Here is a 20,893-nt window from a genome sequence, read left to right as displayed (position 1 = left end):
CTGATTGTACCTTGAATTTCCATGGACATATGGGGCTGCTTCTAAGTTCATTATGGAAATATATTTTTGACTTCTTACAGGATGAATTTCCTGTCTAAAAGACTGCAAGTACCAGGTGATATATCATGGCAAGTATCCCACTTTACTGCAAAACAGTTTCCCAAGAGAAGTGGTGGAAATCCCATTGCTTTGAAGCACTTAAAACTGGACTGGACAACTCACTAGAAAATATATCACAGAAAACAATGAAGCATTGTCAGGAACTAGACTAAGTGATTTAATAAGGCTTTTCCATCGCTAATTTGTACATCTTTATGATCCTGTGATCAAAGGCCACTTAATTTTGCTCATCTCATGTACTTAATATTTCAACATTATCTTGCATTTATGAAGTCCCTTTGAGCCAATGAAACTTAAATGCTTTTGCTGTGTACAGTCCTGCGCTCTAAATTGTCCAATGTAAGAAAAGTCCAGCTCAGTCGGTTACATAAAATTATTTATAAAAATCAGCAAAAATTTAAGACAAAAAGAGCACCCACGGACTGTGTTGAGATCATATCTCATGAACAAGAGCAGTGTAGGACTAGAAATCAATGGACCAAAACAGGTATCCTGGATATTTTCTCCACCATTTAGGTCAAATTATGAGGGAATAGGATATTTCACTCGTCACTCCCTTTTGGGGTCCTTAAAAAAGGCTTCAAGGGAAGAATCAAGTCAGCTGGCTGGGAATGAGCTTCCCGAGCCTTCCCCCACTATCTTCTGGGATCCATTGTGACATCTTTGGACCTTCACTGCCTTGATCCTGAGAGATGTCCTGCCCAGTCCTGGCCAGAAAGAGACCCAGATGGCATCAGTACTTCAACCAGCTCCTGCTAAATCCCAAACGCCATCTGAAATGTAAGACTTTGGTTCCTGCTGTCACCCATCTCCCATTCATGTGCCCTTTTCCTCCCTCCCCCCTTTTTTTCTTCTCTTTCCTTTTGCCTAGAAAGAGTCTGGCTTAGCCAGCCAAGACCTTCTCTTCCTACACTGCTGTGGGCCCATGACCAGAGAGGCAGCTAAAACAATGCCCTACACAGTCTGATGCTGGTACAAGTTTGACAAGTTTTGGAGCAGCTAATCAGATCATGTACTGTGGGGGCTGTGTTTCTCCAGCAGCAAGGCTGCAGGTAAGAAGCAGTACTAGAGACAGAAGCTGCATTTTCTATCTGGGCTGATCTTTCCTTTCACCCTTTGTGTCTGTTGCTCTTGTTTTGTCTTCAGGGAAACAGGATCAGATTTTAGCAACAGTAATGACAACAGCTCCAGCCCATCTCAACTAACATCACTTTTCCCCAAAAGGGGCAGTTATTGCCATCTTTAATACCATCTAAAAGATTATCAGACAGGCCTAGTGCCCAAGGGTAGGTCTACACTTACCTCCGGACCCGGAGGTAAGCAATCGATCTTCTGGGATCGATTTATCGCGTCTTGTCTAGACACGATAAATCGATCCCGGAAGTGCTCGCCGTCGATGCCGGTACTCCAGCTCGGCGAGAGGAGTATGAGGCATCGACGGGGGAGCCTGCCTGCCGCGTCTGGACCCGCAGTAAGTTCGAACTAAGGTACTTCGAATTTGCGTACCTTAGTTCGAAGTGGGGGGTTAGTGTGGACCCGGCCTAAGGGAATGGGAATAAGAGATGTTGGTAAAATAAAAGCCTCACTTAATACTTTACATTTCATATGCTTTACCTGTTTTTCCTTCTTTTTCTGTGAGACCAGATTTCATGGTCCATGGTGAGTTTTTCATGGCCGTGAATTTGGTAGGGTCCTGGTGATACCACTACATGAAGTGCCATAAAAATGCAGCCATCTCTGGGTTGCATGGCTATTGATTTTACATGCCATCAAAGTCTACTGATGACTCCAAAAAAAGCTGATTAACTAGAACCAGCTCCTGAGATGTGCTGGGCAACCCCACAACTCCCCCCGATTTCTATAAATTATGCAGCTCTCAGCATCAATCAGGAAAAGGGCCTAAGAGACTCAGTGGAAGATAACATGGTTTAGACGTTAGATTTCTCTCTTAGAAATTAGACCCGCAAATTTGGCTTCACAGATGAGAATACCAAACTCTGCTAAAGATACTGGCTCAGATACTGAGCTGTGTCTGCAAAGCACAAAACAAACTCACTAGCCTTGGAAATATAGCTTTAAGTTACCTTTGCACTCCCCTGGGCTGGCTTTGAGCGGATATAGTTCCCTGGCATTGTAGCAGTTGAAGGTCTGCTTTAAATTATGCTTGCTGTCTATAGCCCAATGGACTTTATAGAAGCAGTGTCCAGAATGCGGAGACACTTCAATCATTCACCCATTTCAACGCCTATGCGTTGAAGGGATGGTGCATGTAGTACCAGCAACAATAACTCTGTGCCAGTGGAGGATCCGCCTGCATTGAGAAATGATTCTGTGAATGCATCGAGACCTTATCTGGAATACTGTGTGCAATTCTGGTCTCCCATGTTTAAGAAAGATGAATTCAAACTGAAACAGGTGCAAAGAAGAGCTAGTAAGATGATACGAAGAATGGAAAACTTACCTTATGAGAAGAGACTTGTTTAGCCTAACCAAAAGAAGGCTGAGGGGAGATATGATTGCTATCTATAAATACATCAGAGGGCTAAATACCAGGGAGGGAGCAGCGTTATTTAAGTTAAGCACCAATGTGGGCACATGAACAAATGGATATAAACTGGCCATCAACAAATATAGGCTTGAAATTAGTGAAGGTTTTTAACCTTCGGAGGAGTGAAGTTCTGGAACAACCTTCCAAGGGGAGCAGTGGGGACAAAAAACTTAACTGGCTTCAAGACTGAGCTTGATAAGTTTATGGAGGAGATGATATGATGGGACTGCCTACAATGGCATTTGCCTGATCTGCGACTGCCAGCAGCAAATATCTCCAATGGCCAATGATGGGCCACTAGATGGGGAGGGCTCTGAGTTACCACAGAGAATTTTTTCCCAGATGTCTGGCTGCTGGGGGTTGTCCACATGCTCAGGGTCTAACTGATTGTCATATTTGGGGTCAGGAACGAATTTCCCCTTGGATCAGATTGGCAGAGACTCTGGTTTTTTTCGCCTTCCTCTGCAGCTTGGGGCATGGGTCAGTTGCAGGTTTAAACTAATGTAAATGGTGGATTCTCTGCAACTTTAAGTCTTTAAACCATGATTTGAGGACTTCAGTAACTCAGCCAGAGGTTATTGAAGTATTACAGGAGTGGGTGGGTGAGGTTCTGTGGCTTGCAATGTGCAGGAGGTCCGACTAGATGATCGTGATGGGCCCTCCTGCCTTAAAGTCTATGAGACTGGATATGGAGACTAGCTGCTTTTTGCCAGTAGCTAAGTGCAAAGTGGTCACAACCTAGGTCCATTTCAGTCTTTGGAAAAGCATTACTTATCCCTCTCCCTCCTGATTCATACTTCTATTCAATTCCCAGCTCTTCTGCTGGCCTGATGGGGGACCTTGGGCATGTCACTTTCCTCCTTGTGCCTCAGTGTCTCCATCTGTAAAATAGGGGTAATGATACTGATCTCTTTTGTAAAGTGCTTTGAGATCTAAGGATGAATAGCACTGAGTAAAAGCTAGGTATTATTACTACATTAATAATATTTTGCTTTATAATGGCTTACTACTGCATCATGCTGTATTTCTTTATAGACTGTTATCTGATTAAAGTTCCATTGACTCATAATTTATGTTAAAGTGTTGTTATCATTACTATCAGTATAGTTATTAGAAGGGTTACTCCAGTCAAACCAATTACATGTAGAGGTTTACGCAGCATAGGAATACTGGAACAGACTAGTGCTAACTTGATTAGATGCATCCCCTGCTCCTAGCAGTGGCCTTCATCTCTTCCTCTCTTTTCATATCTCAGCTGAAAAATCTCTCTTCAATTGCTGTCCCCCTCTGCTATTATTTATGGCATTGTGTTATTAACTCTGTAAAGCATTTCAGGATGCTGTTTGTGTACCAAATAAAGTTGTATTGTACAGCAATGAAGTTAAGGGATCGCTGCGATCTGTGAACTGTTTGTGTGTATATATATATACACATGGCCGCGGCTGTCCCTCCTGCCAAGGCTGCTTCTGCGTCTACCATTTGGAGTCTCTATCTGGTTCTCCCGCCCCACCATACACACACACACACCCAGGTAGAGTGTGGGGAGGAGAGGCACTTTCCTGTCATTTATGTCAACATGATCATGCATAGTCATTGAATTAGAGTATTAAGATATTTGCATGAAATCTCCAGATTTTGGAACCTCTTGCCTATATAGATAGGCTAGATCATTAGATTAGATAGATAGTATTGCAGGGTACCTCCCTCACCTCATCGGCCTCAGCATTTCTCCCTTCGGCAGTAGCAGGGCCTGGAGTAAATCAGTCTGACTCTGGAGGGTTTTTCCCTTCACTAGGGTTTTATTTTTCCTTATTTACATGGTAGGCCTCAGGGTAGGCCCAAGAAGTTCTCTTAAGCAAAAACAAAAAAATCCTGTCCCTGCCCCCTCTCCCTGGTGTTACCCTAGTATGCTGGCTCCTCCTTGCCAGTCCTTCCCCCAAGCAACTGGTAACTCAGTTTCTTTCCCTATCGGGAGGAGAGACAGCCTTTCACCAAGCCTTTCCTTTCTGGTGGTGCCACTACCCCGTTGCAGCCTGTCTCATCTCTCCCCTCCTCACTCTCCCCAGAAGGGATCATAAGGTCACTGACTGCCTTTAACTGGCCTTAACCTGAGGTAACCTTTTTTCAGCTCATAGGGAACAGGACCTTCACCATCCAAGGGCTGATATATCTGCCCTCCACCACTGTCAGGATTGACTTTGTCACGATAGATAGATCCACTACTTCTAGCCACTTCCCATTAATAGTCATATGTACAACCCACCGCACAGACCAGATGCTTTTTCTCTTAGGTCTCCTCTACACAGTTCTTTAATTCACACCAGAGGAGTGTCAATTTTAGTCCCCACTAGTGTGTCATGCACTAACTGACCTACGTGGACCCTCGTGGCGCATACTGAAAGTTCCCACATTAACATAGGCCTGTCTGAAACAGGGCTACGGTAATGCACACCAGAGAACTTTCGGTGCATGCCAGCAGGGTGCACACAAGCCAATCAGCACGCAGCATGCTAGTGCAGACTACAATTTACCCCTCTGACGTGGACTAAAGCACCATGTAGACAAACACTTAGTATATGTTTCATACTCCAGATGTATCTGGGGTCTGTTAGTGTCTTTGACTAGCTCTCTCTGACTTTCCCTAGTTCAAAGGAATCTGAAGATGCTATTGTTTCACATTCTTTCCTCTGTTTTTCTTTTGAGTAGAGCGTGTATATTTCGCCTGAGCACAGGGTGTATTTTTCTTAAGCTCTTCTTTCTTGAGTTCCCAGTCTTCATCTGTCTGGTCCAGTTGAATTCCTTTCAATCCTGCCACCAAACGGTAGTCCCTGCACTCCACCTCAGCTCTACGGAAGAAAGAAAAAACGTTGCCATAACCATTGCACACTGCACAGTCAGACCACGCTTGTAGGACTGCTGTGGACTTTCCATGCAATGAAACAGACTAAAACATTGCAAACCGGTCATACACAAAAATTCAGTTAAAAATAACCAGCCTAAGTCTCTTCATTTCCCCTCTTTCTGCTATCGCTTATTATTTAGAACTAGAGATGGTTCAGAACCAAAACACCAGATCAGAACAGCAAGAAAATCTGAAGAAGTTTCAATCTGTGGCAGAGCTCTGACCTTGTCCCCATGGGTCCTGTGCGTCTAGGCGGTTTATGCTAGCCTCAGTGGCTCTCTGTGGCCCTCCATGTAGCCCTTCTCTCTCTAGGGCCAGGGTTATAGTCTACTGAGCCCTTTTCATCATAGGCCAGCAAGGAGGTTGGTGAGAGAATTCCCACAGTCTCTGTTGTCCCTAGGGCTTGTTTTAGAACAGTTTAGCCTCCTGTCCTGACAGGGGCCTGACTTCCCCTCCCAGGAGGTGTTCCTGTAGTGGTGGGAACCCAGGCCCGCCCTCTACTCCAGGTTCTGGCCCAGGGACCCTAATGGTAGCAGCTGTTGACAGCCAACCTTTCACTGCCAGAGTTGCTACATTTCCCTGGGCCACTTCCCCACAGCTCTCCTGCTTCTCCCTTCTTCACCCTTACCTTAGGGCTCCCTTATCAATAACTTGAGGGCGTCTTCATTAACCAGTCCTTCAGCCACACTTCCTCTCCTCTGCCTGACTGGAGTGAGCCCTTTTTATAGTATCAGCAGGGCCTTAATTAGAGTCAGGTGGTCACATTAGCTTAATGGCCTCACCTGACTCTTTGCAGGTTAATTGGAGTCAGGTGTTCTCATTAGCCTGGAGCAGCCCCTTCCGCTATTCTGCTGTACCCAACTGGTCTGGGTCTATCACAAATCCCAATCTACACTTTGCAGCTGGTGGTGTCTCTAAAGTGGTCTGAACCAAACCTGGAACCATAACAACCCTAAGCTTAATTTTGCATCCAAATCCAGATCTGAATTTGGCAACTCAAGCCCACTTCTTCTTAGAAATATATTGTTCTGCTTTATTCATTAATGCAACTCTGTATAGCATTCTGGGATACAGTTTACATGGAAGATGCTATAAAAAATAAAGCTGTGTTGTAGAAGTTCAAATTTTAAACTAGAAAATTAAAGAAAAATTACCATGGTATGCTAGCAGGATCTCTGGCATTTCTTACATTTAGCTTTAGTGCACTGTCATGAACATCTGTCCTTCTACAAGATGATTTAAAAAATTATTTTATTTCTGTGCATGGCTCTTTGGATGAAAGTGCAGATATCCGTGAGTGACACTGATACTCATGAAGAGGATACTCTTGCCATGTACATTCCTCATTAATCAGGTGATTAATTAGGAAGAGAAACATACACTTATTTTATTTTGTTTAACTATTCAAAGCTGTGTTTTCTGTATATGAGATGAAGACTCAGCGTAGTGCATATGTCAGCCAGGGACAAAACTTCTGTACCTCTGCAAGAATGACAGCCAATAGTTGTAATGTTCAAAATGGAGATAAGGCTATTGTATCCAAGATAATTTTCCTGGTGATCACAATAACTGAGGCTACTGAAGGGCTACCTCTACCCTGCAGGAAGTATCCTTTAAGTTCCTGAGAGTTTAGACCGGATGGTTAAACCATTAATCCATCTTTAAGAAAAGGATTGATGATTTTCTATGGACAAAGCCTAGATACATAACAAAAAATTGAGAATAATAAGGGCCAGCTCCTGGCATTTGCTGATGATTGCAACTCCCGTTGATTTCAAGAGATACTGTGGATTCTGGACACCATTCTGGATGAGGCCCCATCAGGGTTGACAGAAGACAGCTTGACCATGAAGGGGCCTCCTAGAACAGCAACTGTGGCTTCAACATTAAGCACTCTGAAAATGAGATGGAAACACACTAGAGAGCCAGGTTCTCAGCTTCCTTGCACCTTGGTTAGCCATCGGCACCAGTGCAAAATTGGTGTAAAAGAACCCAAGATGGGGAATTTCTGCTGCAGACCAAAACTGATGTAAATTGTGTTTTCGTTGTTCCAGAACAAACTCCAGGCCTCTGACACAAACATTGTTTTTAACTCTGTATACAACTCTCCACGTGACACGCAAATATCAGGGAGTGACACAGACCCTCAGTAACCGAATACACCTCACATTTACATGCCTAGTATAGCAGGAACAATTCCATTTAAGTATACATATTAAGCCATGTTTTGCATGCGTGACATACAGAGAGAAGGGCAGTGCATCTGTTGCCCAGATTCTAACAGAGCGCTGCACGAAAACCTTTGACCTCTGGAACAGAACTTGTGTACATCTTAAACAATGGGAGGCAACAGTTGTAATGTTCCCAAAGCTGTAATTTCCCCCCATCCACTGTCAGTTTCTTGGCATTTCTAAGAGGTGAGGCAGTTGTTGGCTTTTGGCTAAATTCATTGTGGCTGTCAAAAAAGAGAGGCCTGAACTCAGGTGATAAGATCTTGACCATTCTGGGGATCTCCAGGTTTTGCTTCTTGTGCACAGCAATGCTAAGGGTTTTCTATACGGCTTTCTCTGCTAGCTTCTATCCTAGGACCAATGCATAACGAGCATTCACAGCTGTCAGCTGATTTCTAAGCTCTCCCATCCTCTGGGCAGCCTGTTTATAGGTCTTTTACCATGTCAGAATTGCAGATTTCAGCCCCCTTTCTTCATCCACCTAAACCTGCGAATCTCCAAGCTGATAGCCTGGTGGCGCCTCATGTTTATGTTTTTCTCCTTAGTCAACAGCATCCCTTTCTTCTGTGACATCTACAAAATGCAATGTAATTATTCTGTGCCCAGTCTCTCAGAAAATAACATTATGAAAGACTTGATCTTGGAGACAAATTTGTTTTTCTTTTCCGTGGCATTGGATTTTCTGTGGCTTTTGCCACATTCATCATTTCTCCCCTCCTCTTCTTCTTCTCTCTCTGGAGTCACACCTGGCAGATGCAAAACAGGTAAGCCAGTTTCAGGAGCCCCCATTCAAGAAGTGAAAAGCATAATGTCCTTCTGTGATGGGCTGTGGACCCCACACTGGCCCTGCAAGAGCTGGGTTAGGTCAGGAGGGCCCAATCAGCTAATTAGGCTACAAACAGGGGAGTTTTAGGCTGGACGCAGCGAAGAGAGAAGCTCACCTGCAAGGGACAGGTGCGGCTGATACAAAAGATCAGAAAACTGGAAGCAGAGGTTGCAGCGGGGGAAAGATGCAGTCACTCCCTGGGGGAAGGGAGGAGTGTTTGGGTTGAGTTATTCCCAGGGAGGAGGGAGACTGGCAAATACAAAGGAGTGGGAAAGGCCAGGAGGTATGGAAGTAGCTTAGGAAAAGACAGCAAGGTTAAGGGAATGAGCTGGAACCTGGAGTAGAGGGTGGGCCCATGTTCCCCTGCCAGCCACTGTGGGAGTGATACTGTGAGGCAGTGAAGCAGAAGACTGCCTGAGATGGCTGGAGAGCAGGAACCTAAGGGGAAACCACACTAGTGACCTGGCCAGAGGGCTGAGTCAGGGAGAGAACGCTGTAGTTCCTGAGAGCAAGAGAGGGAGCAGAGGACAAACTGATGGGCTGTGAATTGGATAGGGTGACCAGACAGCAAGTGTGAAAAGTTGGGACGGGGGTGTGGGGTAATAGGCGCCCATAGAAGAAAAAGCCCCAAATATCGGGACTGTCCCTATAAAATAGGGACATCTGATCACCCTAGAATTGGAAAGTAAATTTCTCTTTTAAAATATGTATTTAATCAAAAATCTAGGCCTGTATCTCTCACCAGTGAAATGTAGCTGGTTCTCAGGACTTGCATTAAAATTGCCTGGGGTCTGCTTCAGCTGCCTGACTGTCTCACGAAACTGGAGCTGAAGCTGCAATTGCTGTTGTCACCCCATACTCCAGCTTGAGAGGGTGGATGTCACATCACCAGAGAAGGCCTCGGCATTCATCAGCTCCATTGTCTGTCCTTAATCACCAGCATGTGATCTAGCCCAAAGGGTTTTATTTTTAAAAACATTTTGTTTCAGAATTGTTTTTGCCATTGTAACATGTTTTATTTGTCTGAAGGCTCCTGGGTGTTACATGATATATTACTTTGCTTCATAACTCGTGTTAATGTGCTTTGACTATTAATAATGGTGTTGTTTATTAAAACTTTTACTCCAGTAAACTGAATTAAATACGGAGTGCCTGGCTTTCATTTACACTATGTCCCCTTTACACAAAGCGGGGGTGGAAAGGGCATGTAGCAGCGTCCCTGCAGGGCCCTTCTGGCTCCGCCCCTGCTGGGCTGAGAAAGTCACACAGAGACCTTTTGGTGCAGTGCCCACCTGGTGCTTTTATTTATAGGCTGTGCTCCCACCACCTTTCCACCATACAAGTAGTCCCCTTCTTGCAGTCCACCGGCAGGAAAGAGAGGGCTAGCTATCTCTTTCTGCTTCCCCTCACTGCCTTTCCTCTCCTGCCGCTTTCCTCTTTCCAGCTCCCCTCTGGCTTCCTTCCCCTGGGACTCTTAGCCAGCCCCAGCCTGATGAGGCAGCAGGCTTCCCCAGTCTGGGACAGATGGTCAGGGCCGGCTCCACCATTTTCGCCGCCCCAAGCAGCAATCAATCAATAAAAGCTGCGATCGGCGGCACTTCGGCGGGAGCTCCACTGCCGCCGCTTCATCCTCCGGCGGCAGGTCCTTCCCTCCTAGCGGGACTGAGGGACCCGCCGCCGAAGAGCCAGACATGCCGCCCCTTTCCGTTGGCCGCCCCAAGCACCTGCTTGCTGCGCTGGTGCCTGGAGCCGGCCCTGCAGGTGGTCTACCCAGCTCCAATTAGGGTGACCAGATGTCCTGATTTTATTGGGACAGTCCTGCTTTTTGGGTCTTTTTCTTATACATGCTCTTATTATCCCCCACCCCCTGTCCCGATTTTTCACACTTGCTGTCTGGTCACCCTAGCTCCAATTCACCTCTCTTAATTGGAGCTGGAGTGAGAGAGGGTTGGCTAAGCAGTTTTCTGCTTAGCACCCTGTCACAGGGCCCTTAGTGTAGCTGAAAATCAGAGCAGAAAGTTTGGCAGCTAGTTTCACAACATGGAACCTGCACTATTGGAATAGACCAGCGGTCTGAGACAGCCAGATACATATCCTCCCTTTAGTAATGGTGTCACTGGCTCTTCATCTCATTCTGGGATACAATTTGGGTGAAATCAGCTATTCCACATACAGTTGTATTGTATCTTTGAGATCTAACTAAGCTAGTAAAGCCAAAGAAAATTTTTTGTTCAGATCCCAGTTAGAATCATGGCCCATTTCCAGCAGTGAGTATAAATTGGCATAATTCCATTGAAGTCAACACTAATTTTCACCAGCTGAGCATCTGACCTCCTGTTCTAGAAGAGCTTACATAAAATTTGCATGTGCATAATTTGCACATGCGGTTACCACAGTTCCACAAGCAAACGCAAATGGTCAACATACCAAACATACAGATGGCCCATTGGGTCAGTTGAGTGTGGAAATCACATGTGTAATTCTAAATGATAGCTTTTAACAGCGTAAAAAAATTGTATTCCAAAGGTGAGAAACAGTGAAAACTTTCAGCATTACATAATAGTATGCTGACTTGACAGATCTGGCTAAATTTTGAATGGGTACATTTTTGTTTGAATATTAAGCAGGAAAAAATTAAGGATATGTGCTCTAATTTCATAGTTACATATAGTTATTGCAGTGGTGATGATGTACATGTTTCTTTAATGTATTATTTTTTGCCTGCGATTAGAAGTAGAACTGTTTTTTATTCTGAATAAAGAATTTCTTTGATTTATCCTTTCTTTTGCAAATTATTTGTGAACCAATCCTGATTTCTATGAGAGTAACTGATATTTCGAAGTATTAACCAGTTAGCTTGGATGAACAGTGTTCTGCCAAAGGGCTGTTCACTTTACCTATTCAGTGTTCATTCTGTGCAATTGGTCACCTAAGTCACACAATTCTTCCAGCTTCCTCAATGGATGTCTGAGGCTTTTAAAAAATAAAACCAACAACTGGTGAAGAGCGAATGACAAATAGTCCTCTTTATGCACGAATACCCCATTTTTGCATGTGAATATGGGTAGTCATATGAGGAACAACTAATCCCCCCAAATATCTGTGGGAACATAATCCCAATGGCATGAATGTTTGTGAAGAGTGAGGAAAAAGGGGCCTGGCAACCCATTCAGAATTCAAAGACTTGCTAGTGAGAAGCCTTACGGATGCAATGGTAAATGCCAGAGGTAGTTATGAGACAATAGAGCTGGTTGAAACATTTTCCACAAAATGCTTTTTCATCGGAAATGTGGAAAGACACGAAACTTCGAAATCTCAAAAGTCTTCGCAGAATTAAATTGTCACTCTCTGGCCAGCTCCGCACGAGTTAACTCTCCCTTCTACCTTCCAAGGCAGCAGCTGGGATTTCTTGGGTTTAGACCCAGAAAGCAGGAACTGGCTTGTGTAAATTGGACTGCCTAGAGTATTCTATCTTGTTTTAGGAAAGAAACATAAAAACCTCACAGTCCTACTATTCACTCACAAGAAAACTGTGTAGCAGTGACGGCACCAATTGAAGAAAGCTGGTTAGGCTGTTTTCTATTTCTCCCGTCACAGAATCAGGATACAGCTGTAGCTCATCACCCTAGAAGTGAGAACTACGGATATGTCTACTGTGTCAGCTGACGCGGGCTCAGGCTGTGGGGCTATAAAATTGCAGTGCAGACATTTGGACTCAGGCAGGAAACCAGGCTTTGGGACCCTCCCTCTCCTGGGATCCCAGACTGTGGGCTCCAGCCCAAGCCTGGACATCTACACTGCAATTTAATTGCCCCACAAGCCCGCGTCAGCTGAGACAGGCCAGCTGCAGATGTTTTATTGTAGTGGAGACATACCCATAGTTTTTTGAAGACCTCAGCTCCCCTGTAAGCTCCACTGTGAAGCGGCCAGATTTTCACAAGGGCTCAGTACCCAGGAGCTCCTGTTTATTCTCTCTTGAAAATCTGGCCACTTCATATCGGAGCTTAAATAGTCACAGAACATTTAAAATTCAAGCCACTTATTTATGTGCCTTAAGGGGAGCTCCTGGGTACTTAACTCTTTAGGCAGGGCCGGCTCCAGGCACCAGCTTCTCAAGCAAGTGCTTGGGGCGGCTGCTCCAGAGAGGGGCAGGTATTCGGCGGCAATTCGGCAGACGGTCCCTCACTCCACCTGGGAGCGAAGGACCTCCCACCAAATTGCCACCGCAGATCCCGATCGCGTTTTTTTTGTTTTGTTTTTTTGTTTTGGCTGCTTGGGGTGGCCAAAACCCTGGAGCCGGCCCTGTCTTTAGGAAACCTGGACCTATAGCCAGAATACTTTGAAAAAATGGAAAATGATGAAGTGCTGTTCAGTGGCAGCAAGCCACTTAAGATAATTGGCTCAGTGGATTCACTGAAATCAACAAAGGTCTTTCCATTTGCTCACTCCTGTGCAGAAGCCCAGCCGAAGGCCTAAGCACATTTATATGTCACTTAAACCCTAGGGCTTGCACAGGTTTAGATTGAAATGCAAGTCGTGCATAGGCCATTGCGCTGGCCCTCTATAGGAGTGAATTTCACCTTCACTGGCTTCCACTTCTGTAGCTGTGTGCAGAATTCTGTCACTACTTACATTTCTAAGAACTTCACGCAGTCTTTGTGTCCGTAGATTTCTGCAATCCTTTTCGGAGTGTCCCCATAGAGATCTGCTGCATCGATGGCGGCATGCAAAAAATGAAGAGTCCTTAGCACACCTAGTCTTCCTGACTCAGCCGCAAAATGAGCTGGAGTCCAACCCACGTCCGTTCTCAAGCAAAGGCGAGCGCCATGCTGCACAAGTAGCTTTACCATCTCCGATTGCCCTTGTAGATATGCAGAAAACACAGGGAGGAAAAAAATGGTTCAAAGGTGAAATATTCAAGACGTTCTATCCACTCTATGGCAGTGTAAAGAATGTGAGTCCAGGGACAACAAGCACGGCAGTGACGTCACCAGGAACTCTGGTTCCAACACACACAAACCTCTACCACTTGTGCTGATGCTCTGCTAGCTGAACTAGGGTTAGATCTTATAACCTCTGTAGACAGAAAATAGCCACAATCATCTGATAGGGCCTGACCTTCCATCCAGACAATGGTACTGAGGTTCATATCCACACATGTGGTATACGGTATATTACATACTCCCTCTAGTTAAGCAGAGCTTGTCCTCGAGCATCTGGGCTACAGGAATTCAAATCTCAGCAGCTGGACGACATCCACTATGAATGCAGTGCCAAGTATACGAGCTTCAGCTGGGGCGACCATGGTTTATGGCTGTGGATTGGTCGTTGCTGCGTTTCCAGCACTTGCAAATCTGAGTTTTGTGATTTCCTTTTTAGGGCATGGATATTTTTTTTAAATCTTTAGGGACTCACACCAGCATAATTAAAATCTATATTTTGAATACCTTTTTAAAAATAACCAGATCCCCAGTCTCTTTGTCCAGACCTCATGGCCTGGGAGCAGGGCCGGCTCAGGCTTTTTTGCTGCCCCAAGCGGCGAAGGGGAAAAAAACCCGCTGCTGCTTCATTCCTCGGCGGCAATTCGGCGGCGGGTCCTTCGGTCCGAGAGGGACTGAGGGACCTGCCGCTGAAGACCCAGACGTGCCGCCCCTTCCCATTGGCCGCCCCAAGCACTTGCTACCTTCGCTGGTGCCTGGAGCCAGCCCTGCCTGGGAGATGGATAAGCCAATCAGGGTACATCTACACAGCAAAAAAATCTTCAGCAAAGCGTCTCAGGGTATCTCTACACAGGGATAAATGACCCATGGCACAGTCATGGCTGGCCTGGGTCAGCTGTGAGGCTAAAAATAGCAGTGCAGACATTCAGAATCAGGCTGGAGCCTGGGCTCTGGAACCAGCGAGGAGGGAGGGTCTTGGAGTCCATGCTCCAGCCGAAGCCCAACCAACTGCACTGCTCTGTTTAACCCCACATCACAAGCCCTGGGAGCCCGAGTCAGTTGATCTCAGCTCTGAGATTCGCTGATGCATTTTTTTTTTCTGCTGTGTAAACGTACCCTTTGAGACTTACCTTGTTCTATGGCCTTACCCGGAAATACACACACATTTTTGATCAGCCCAGTATAACAAACACTGCAGCACAGATAAGTAAAACACCAAGTTCAGAATTCACCCACAATAGCCCTTAGATACCATCTCTGTGCCATGTTAATTTGCCTCCCAGTCAGGACCCTGCTCATCTGCAGAATATTTAACCACAGACCATTGTATTGTAGTCATTAACTCTTTATATTTCACTGAGCCTTCATCCATCCCAGGTGACATTAGTCAATCACAGAAAAACTACATCTCTCAGCAATATCCTGTTCAGCAGTGATCATGGGAAGAAAGAAACTGCAGAGAGTTTCACTCAGTTCCTAGAGTGCCCTAGTGGCTGACCAGAAAGCAGTGCAGATAGATCAGTGTTTCTCAAACTGGGGTTGCCGCCTGTGTAGGCAAAGCCCCTGGCGGGCCGGGCCGGTTTGTTTACCTGCCCCGTCCGCAGGTCCGGCCCATCGCAGCTCCCACTGGCCGCGGTTCGCTGCTCCGGGCCAATGGGGGCTGCTGGAAGCAGCATGGGCTGAGGGACGTATTGGCCGCCGCTTCCAGCAGCTCCCATGGGCCTGCAGCGGTGAACCGCAGCCAGTGGGAGCCGCGATCGGCCGGACCTGAGGATGGGGCAGGTAAACAAACCGGCCCAGCCCACCAGGGGCTTTCCCTACACAAGCGGCGACCCCAGCTTGAGAAACACTGAGATAGATCCTACACAAAGACAGACAAGCGAGAAGAAGAGAAAAAAGAGAAATGGAGAGGAGACAGGGCACTGAAAGGCAATGAGGAAGGCAAAAAGACATTGGAGACAGGTTATGGGGGACAGAAGTGCAAGTCTGCAAAGCCTAGCAAAAATGGCTCTAGCACAGAAATAAATACTTAGGTCCTTACTTGTTATTCCATTGATTCCAAAGAGAGTTTTGCCAGGCTGAAGGCTGAGTAAGAACAGAGTAAAGACCTCAGGATTTGACTCACAGATTTTTTTTTAGTTTGGGGAGGGAGGGAGGCTTGGGTGGGAGTTGGAAAGACATAGATTTTTCTGTGCAAAAACCTGTCCTTCCAGCTTGTTCTCAGCTTTGTATTCCATCCACGCTTACACATGATTTCTTTCCCTGAAATGCTGAGGGAGAGGGAGAAAACCTGGCTGAGTTCGGACATGAATACAAACCACAGCCCTGGGCTGCACAGAGTGTGAAACTGTTCATCCAGGTCAGTGAAAAATATTGAGGGAAATGTACATTTTATATTTATGTTTAATGCTTTGAAGAGCCGGATGTAGGGTGTTTAGATTTTGTGTGCTGGTTGCAGGGGGTTAGCATTTTGTGTACTATTGTGACACAATACAATACACAATGGACCGGAGCCGCTATTGAAGTCAATGGAGCTATGCCAGTTTACATTAGCTGAGAACCGGCCCAATATCAATAACTTAACCCATACCTTTTATACCCAACTATCATTAACCTGCCACAGGGATATATCACTTTGTTTCCCACCCTTCCAAACTCATATATTTCATTTAACCTTTTATCACTTGTCCTCCTCAGCTACCCCCAATCCCAGGGTTTCATATAATCACATATTCTAACATAGGTCCCAATCCTGCAGGGTGCCCTTAATCCCTGCTGAAGCTAATGGGAGTGGAGAGCACTAGGTAACTGCAGGAGACGCTCAGCAACTTGCAGGATCAGGCCCTTAGAATGTAAGTATAATGCTGATGCTCCAGGTTGGGTCATCAGCAGCAGGGATCAGACCTCTGGATCTTAACACATAAGGCTCTACTGCCTGAGCTAAAAGATGCCGCTCTCTGAGCCAAGGATGTAGCAGGCTCATCAGGTTCTAGCTGGTCTAGCCACCACTAGAGGGGAACAGAGCGCCACGCTAAGTAGGCATCTCTTACGTAAACTAGAAATGGCACTGATCTGCCTCTGCCAGCTGGCACGCTCTGCACATCATGTGTAAGGCTCTTAGGCAGGTAATTAGGGAGTTAACAACAGAGATAAAACTCATGACATGTCTTACAAAGGGATATCACATTAACTGGGATCGAAGGTGCTTCGAGCAACCCTAACTCGGCACTGCTTTTGTGCCGTGTATTTTTAGTGCACGCCAATTAATGTAAGTTTGATCGTATCCCCCTTGCATAAGTCTCTGTTGGCACTTCCCTAAGCTTCCTAACTTTTATAAGGGTTAATCCTTATATGTGATCCAAGGGCCAATGAAGTCCAGGGAACCCTTTTTTCCTGGATTTCAAAGGGCTTTAGATCAGGCCCATAGCCCCCGTAACAAAGTAATTATTTGTTCTGGAATGTGTAGTATTTCATTTCATTCCATCTGGGAACAACATCTCAGGGGAAAGTCCAGCGGCAATGAAAAATGAATTAATAATGATTGAAACAATAAAAGTCACCAGATAAGGTAAGAATTTCTTTGTCCTTCTAGAGGCTCATCAAGGATCTCAAAGCTTTTTACAAATGTTCATGCATTATAATGCAGCTCTACCGCAAAAGATGGCAAAGTGATTCGAATGGTATTGAAATGGTCTGTTTCTTGTGTCTCAATGCCCTGTAGACCACGCGTACTTGGTGAATAAATGTGTTCAGGGTTTAAGCCAATCTCTAACTATGAGAGATCAGCATGAGACAAATGTGGGGGGCAGATTATCCCACATCTGCCTACTGTGAGGGTCTTTCACCTTCCTTTGAAGCATCTGGTACCAGTCACTGTCAGAGACAGGGTACTGGACTAGATGGACTTTAGGTCTAACCCTGTCTGGTGATTTCAGTTCCTATGCAAGTAAAAAGATGTTTGTTTCCCCCCTCATTAATTGCCCTGTAAATTCAACCTGGGATCTGAGGGTCAAGCTGGATTCTTTCCTTCTCATGCACTGTCACCTGTTGTAAAGATTCTGCAGGCTAAATTAAGCTCTCAGTGACTCCCATACAAACCATTTTCTTTTAAAATTAAGTCCTTGGTTACATCCGCACAGTTCCACCCACTGCCTTCTAGGGGACATACCTGGTTGGACCTCAATAAATAGTTCTGATGCTAAAACACAAAACGTCAGGTGCAGGCAGGATCTGGTCCTGCATTGCTGATTTGAAAAATTCAACACTAAAAATAAAAGTGGGAGGATTTTAAATCACTGTGTAGTTACTGTGCTCAATCTGTTTTTCCTAAATGCCCATTGTGTCTACACATTGATTCCCCTTTCACACAGGTGTAAATCAGGAATAACTCCACTCAAGTCAATGCAGCTATTCCAGTGTGAAATCAAAGTGAGGGAAGAAACAGGGCCCTTGTATTGTACACAGTGTGTAAAAATTACACATTATCCCTTTAAAATAATCATACTTTATATAGACAAGAAATGATCATCTGGGGTCCATTTCCACAAGTTCTTTTACAGGCAAAATTCCCTTTTAATTTCAATATTTTGTCTGTTTGGGCAAGGACAGAAGAATCAGAACCTCTCAGTGTAATTATCGGTACGCTGCATAACCCCATTAACAGCCTGCACAGCAGTGGTGCTAGAACAATTTGTATCGTGGGGGTGCTGAGAGCCATTGAACCAAACTGTAAACCCTGTATGTGATGGAAACGACTTCAAGCCAGGGGGTGCGGCAGCACCCCCAACATCCCTAGTTCCAGCACCTATGCTGCATAGTGTAGTATAATAATATGCAGCATTATCTTCTATAACTTCAATGTCAGCATCTACATGGGCTACTGAGTACACAGCCCTCTTACCTTTAGCAGAAGCCCAGTGTAATGGTGTCCTGTCATTCCAGTCCGTATCTTTGTAATTCACATCACAAAGCCCTTTTTTCAGAAGCTCATTCACTAAATCATAATCGCCCAGAGCTACAGCTTCATGAAGCTCTGTCATGTTGCACAGTTCTGACAACCCCTGGTACAAGAACAATAAAACAACAACTTCGTGCAAATGCTTTATATAGCAGTTTTCAGTAACTGTGGCTCAGAAAGCCTCTGCCCAAGAGACAATTTGAATGGATTAGGCAGTGTCCACACTGAAAATTCAGACATTAACCATCTGTAGCAAGATTTTATCGAAGGCCAAAACAACAAAGGCAGAGAGACAAAAAGAAAGGAAGAAAATTAACATCCACAGTTAATTGAACTTAAACCAATCACTGATTACAGTCTGCTGGTGATGTTTGCTAGGTATTTAGTCTCTGAGTCCAGGGAAATCTGTTACAAAGTGCAACTCAGTATATAAAGAAAACCACAGATAAAACCATAGTGCATTTCTCAAAGATGTCGCTGAAGCTCTGCCAGCTCACAACACACATTGGCCTCCAAATCTGTTGTTACTTATTTACCATGGAAACTGGCTCCTCCCTTGTTAAAGCTGCAGGCTTATTATACAGATTTGTTTTTGTTTTAAAGAAAAGCTGTTTCTGCTCAGATATTTCCCATGTTATTCTGGGCAGATCTTGACACACCACACTGCTTATAAAAAAATATAATGCTGTTCTCCCCCAGCGGCACGCTCTGCATTTGTGCAAGAGCCTTGAGGCTATTCCACAGCACAGGCACTATCCTATGAATCCAGCTGGGTGTGAGGCCTGTGCAATGTGTGTTATCACACTTTAGGTCCCCATTGTGTTAGGAGATCACTTAAGTGGCTGCTTTGCTGACAAATTACGAGCATCCCCAGAAAACAAAACTAGCTTTTCTAGGCACCAGGGGCGGCTCCAGGCACCAGTGCACCAAGCGCATGCCTGGGGTGGCAAGCCGCGGGGGGTGGCCTGCCGGTCGCTGTGGGGGCGGCAGTCAGGCTGCCTTCGGCGGCATGCCTGCGGGAGATCCGCCAGTCCCGTGGCTTCAGCGACAATTCGGCGGCGGGGATGCCGATGGCGTGGCACCGGCGGACCTCCCGCAGGCATGCCGCTGAATCTGCGTGACCAGCGGACTGCCCACAGGCGCTCCACCGAAAGCCGCCTGACTGCCGTGCTTGGGGCGGCAAAAACCGCCCCTGTTAGGAACACGGGGTATTTCCTCCAGTGATGTACTCAGCTGGAAGGATCATGGCTAAGGAAAGCTCTCCCTTCTTCCAAGTGCAGAATGCAGTACTCATCTTTTACCAAACAGGGGAGCTAGGAGCCGGGCTTGGGAGATTGATGCAGGTTTTACTATAATAGATGCACAGGGTCTACAAGCATAGCGCAAGCAGAAGGGGTAAAGGGATCATCTCTTTTAATGCAAAGGGTGCCATTCACCCCTCCTGGCACAAAGCCTCAAGAGGGAGAAGAGCCAGTTGAGCTGAGTGAAGCAGCTGGTCCAAGCAGGCACAGAAAGAAGACAGGCTGGACAGCTCAGATACAATGTGTATCAACCCCACCTTCCCCCATCTCCTCCACACACACACTTCACAGAGCAAAGCCAGTGGGGAGGAAATCAGTCAGTGTGGGACAGACCAAGGCAGTGGGGCGTGAGATAACAGGGGGATGTAAGTTGAAAAGTGGGAGATGAGTTTTCAGGGGATCTCTGACATCAGCCCAGGAAAGAATTGTTGGCCAAAGTGTCCAATTCATTCAGCACCGTTGTGCATGGACCACCCCTCTGCTGGGAGGGAGCACACACACTCCTCCACAGCCGTAGAAGGATTGGTTCCACGGTCAGAGAACAGACAGAAGGCGCTAACTAGCAGGCCCTTTCAGAGGTCCTGAGAGGCCCGGGCCACTTCCAGTTTTGGAGGCCCCTAGTCATCATAAAAATAAAAAATGACGACACATGAAAACAAAATAAGGCACCAAAAAAAAGAGTGAGCCATAATTTGAATATTTTTTTATTTAACAAATGCTTTTCTGGCTTTTTTCTGTGCAAATGCACTCATCATTGAGGAAAAATCTAGCTTTCGTATAGTGTCACAGTTGATATTAAGCATGGCGAGCCCATTCAAATGCTTTTGTCCCATAGTTAAATGGTGAATGTTCTTTACCTGCTTTAACACGTTGAAGGTGCATTCACCTCAAGCCCCCTCAAGCTGACAAAAATACGCAGTGCAATTGTGATATTAAGAAACACCCCAGAGCGTCCAAGTTCAAGTATTTCTTGAAACAATTCTTTCGGCTTGCAATCCAATTTAAAGTTCATGGAATGTATTTGTTTGAGGAAGATGACCTTATCACTGAGATCTTTTGAGATTTCTT

At 45.6% G+C, this 20,893-nt stretch overlaps 2 protein-coding genes across 3 annotated transcripts in view; one reads left to right on the top strand and one right to left on the bottom strand.

The window, feature by feature from the left end:
- Positions 1-4,447: 4,447 nt before the first annotated feature.
- ANKRD66 (ankyrin repeat domain 66) lies at positions 4,448-19,030 on the bottom strand. Its single transcript, XM_005297371.4, has 3 exons — positions 18,468-19,030; positions 13,260-13,488; positions 4,448-5,514 (listed from the first exon to the last, which is right to left on the bottom strand). The coding sequence occupies exons 1-3, from the start codon at positions 18,604-18,606 to the stop codon at positions 5,334-5,336; spliced, it is 549 nt and encodes a 182-aa protein (XP_005297428.2). The 5' UTR covers positions 18,607-19,030; the 3' UTR covers positions 4,448-5,333.
- PLA2G7 (phospholipase A2 group VII) overlaps positions 15,789-20,893 on the top strand; it is a 39,679-nt gene continuing 34,574 nt past the window's right edge. Inside the window, exon 1 of one of the 2 annotated variants that reach the window (XM_008163088.4) lies at positions 15,789-15,926. The gene's annotated coding sequence lies outside the window, so the exon portion shown is untranslated. The remainder of the gene's footprint in view (positions 15,927-20,893) is intronic. The other variant, XM_008163091.4, reaches the window with a different exon arrangement.

This window comes from Chrysemys picta, chromosome 3 (assembly GCF_011386835.1).
Source record: "Chrysemys picta bellii isolate R12L10 chromosome 3, ASM1138683v2, whole genome shotgun sequence".
Classification (NCBI taxonomy): Eukaryota; Metazoa; Chordata; order Testudines; family Emydidae; genus Chrysemys; species Chrysemys picta.
The sequence above is the reverse complement of the archived record's forward strand: the minus strand, read 5'-3'. Positions and strand labels throughout refer to the sequence as shown.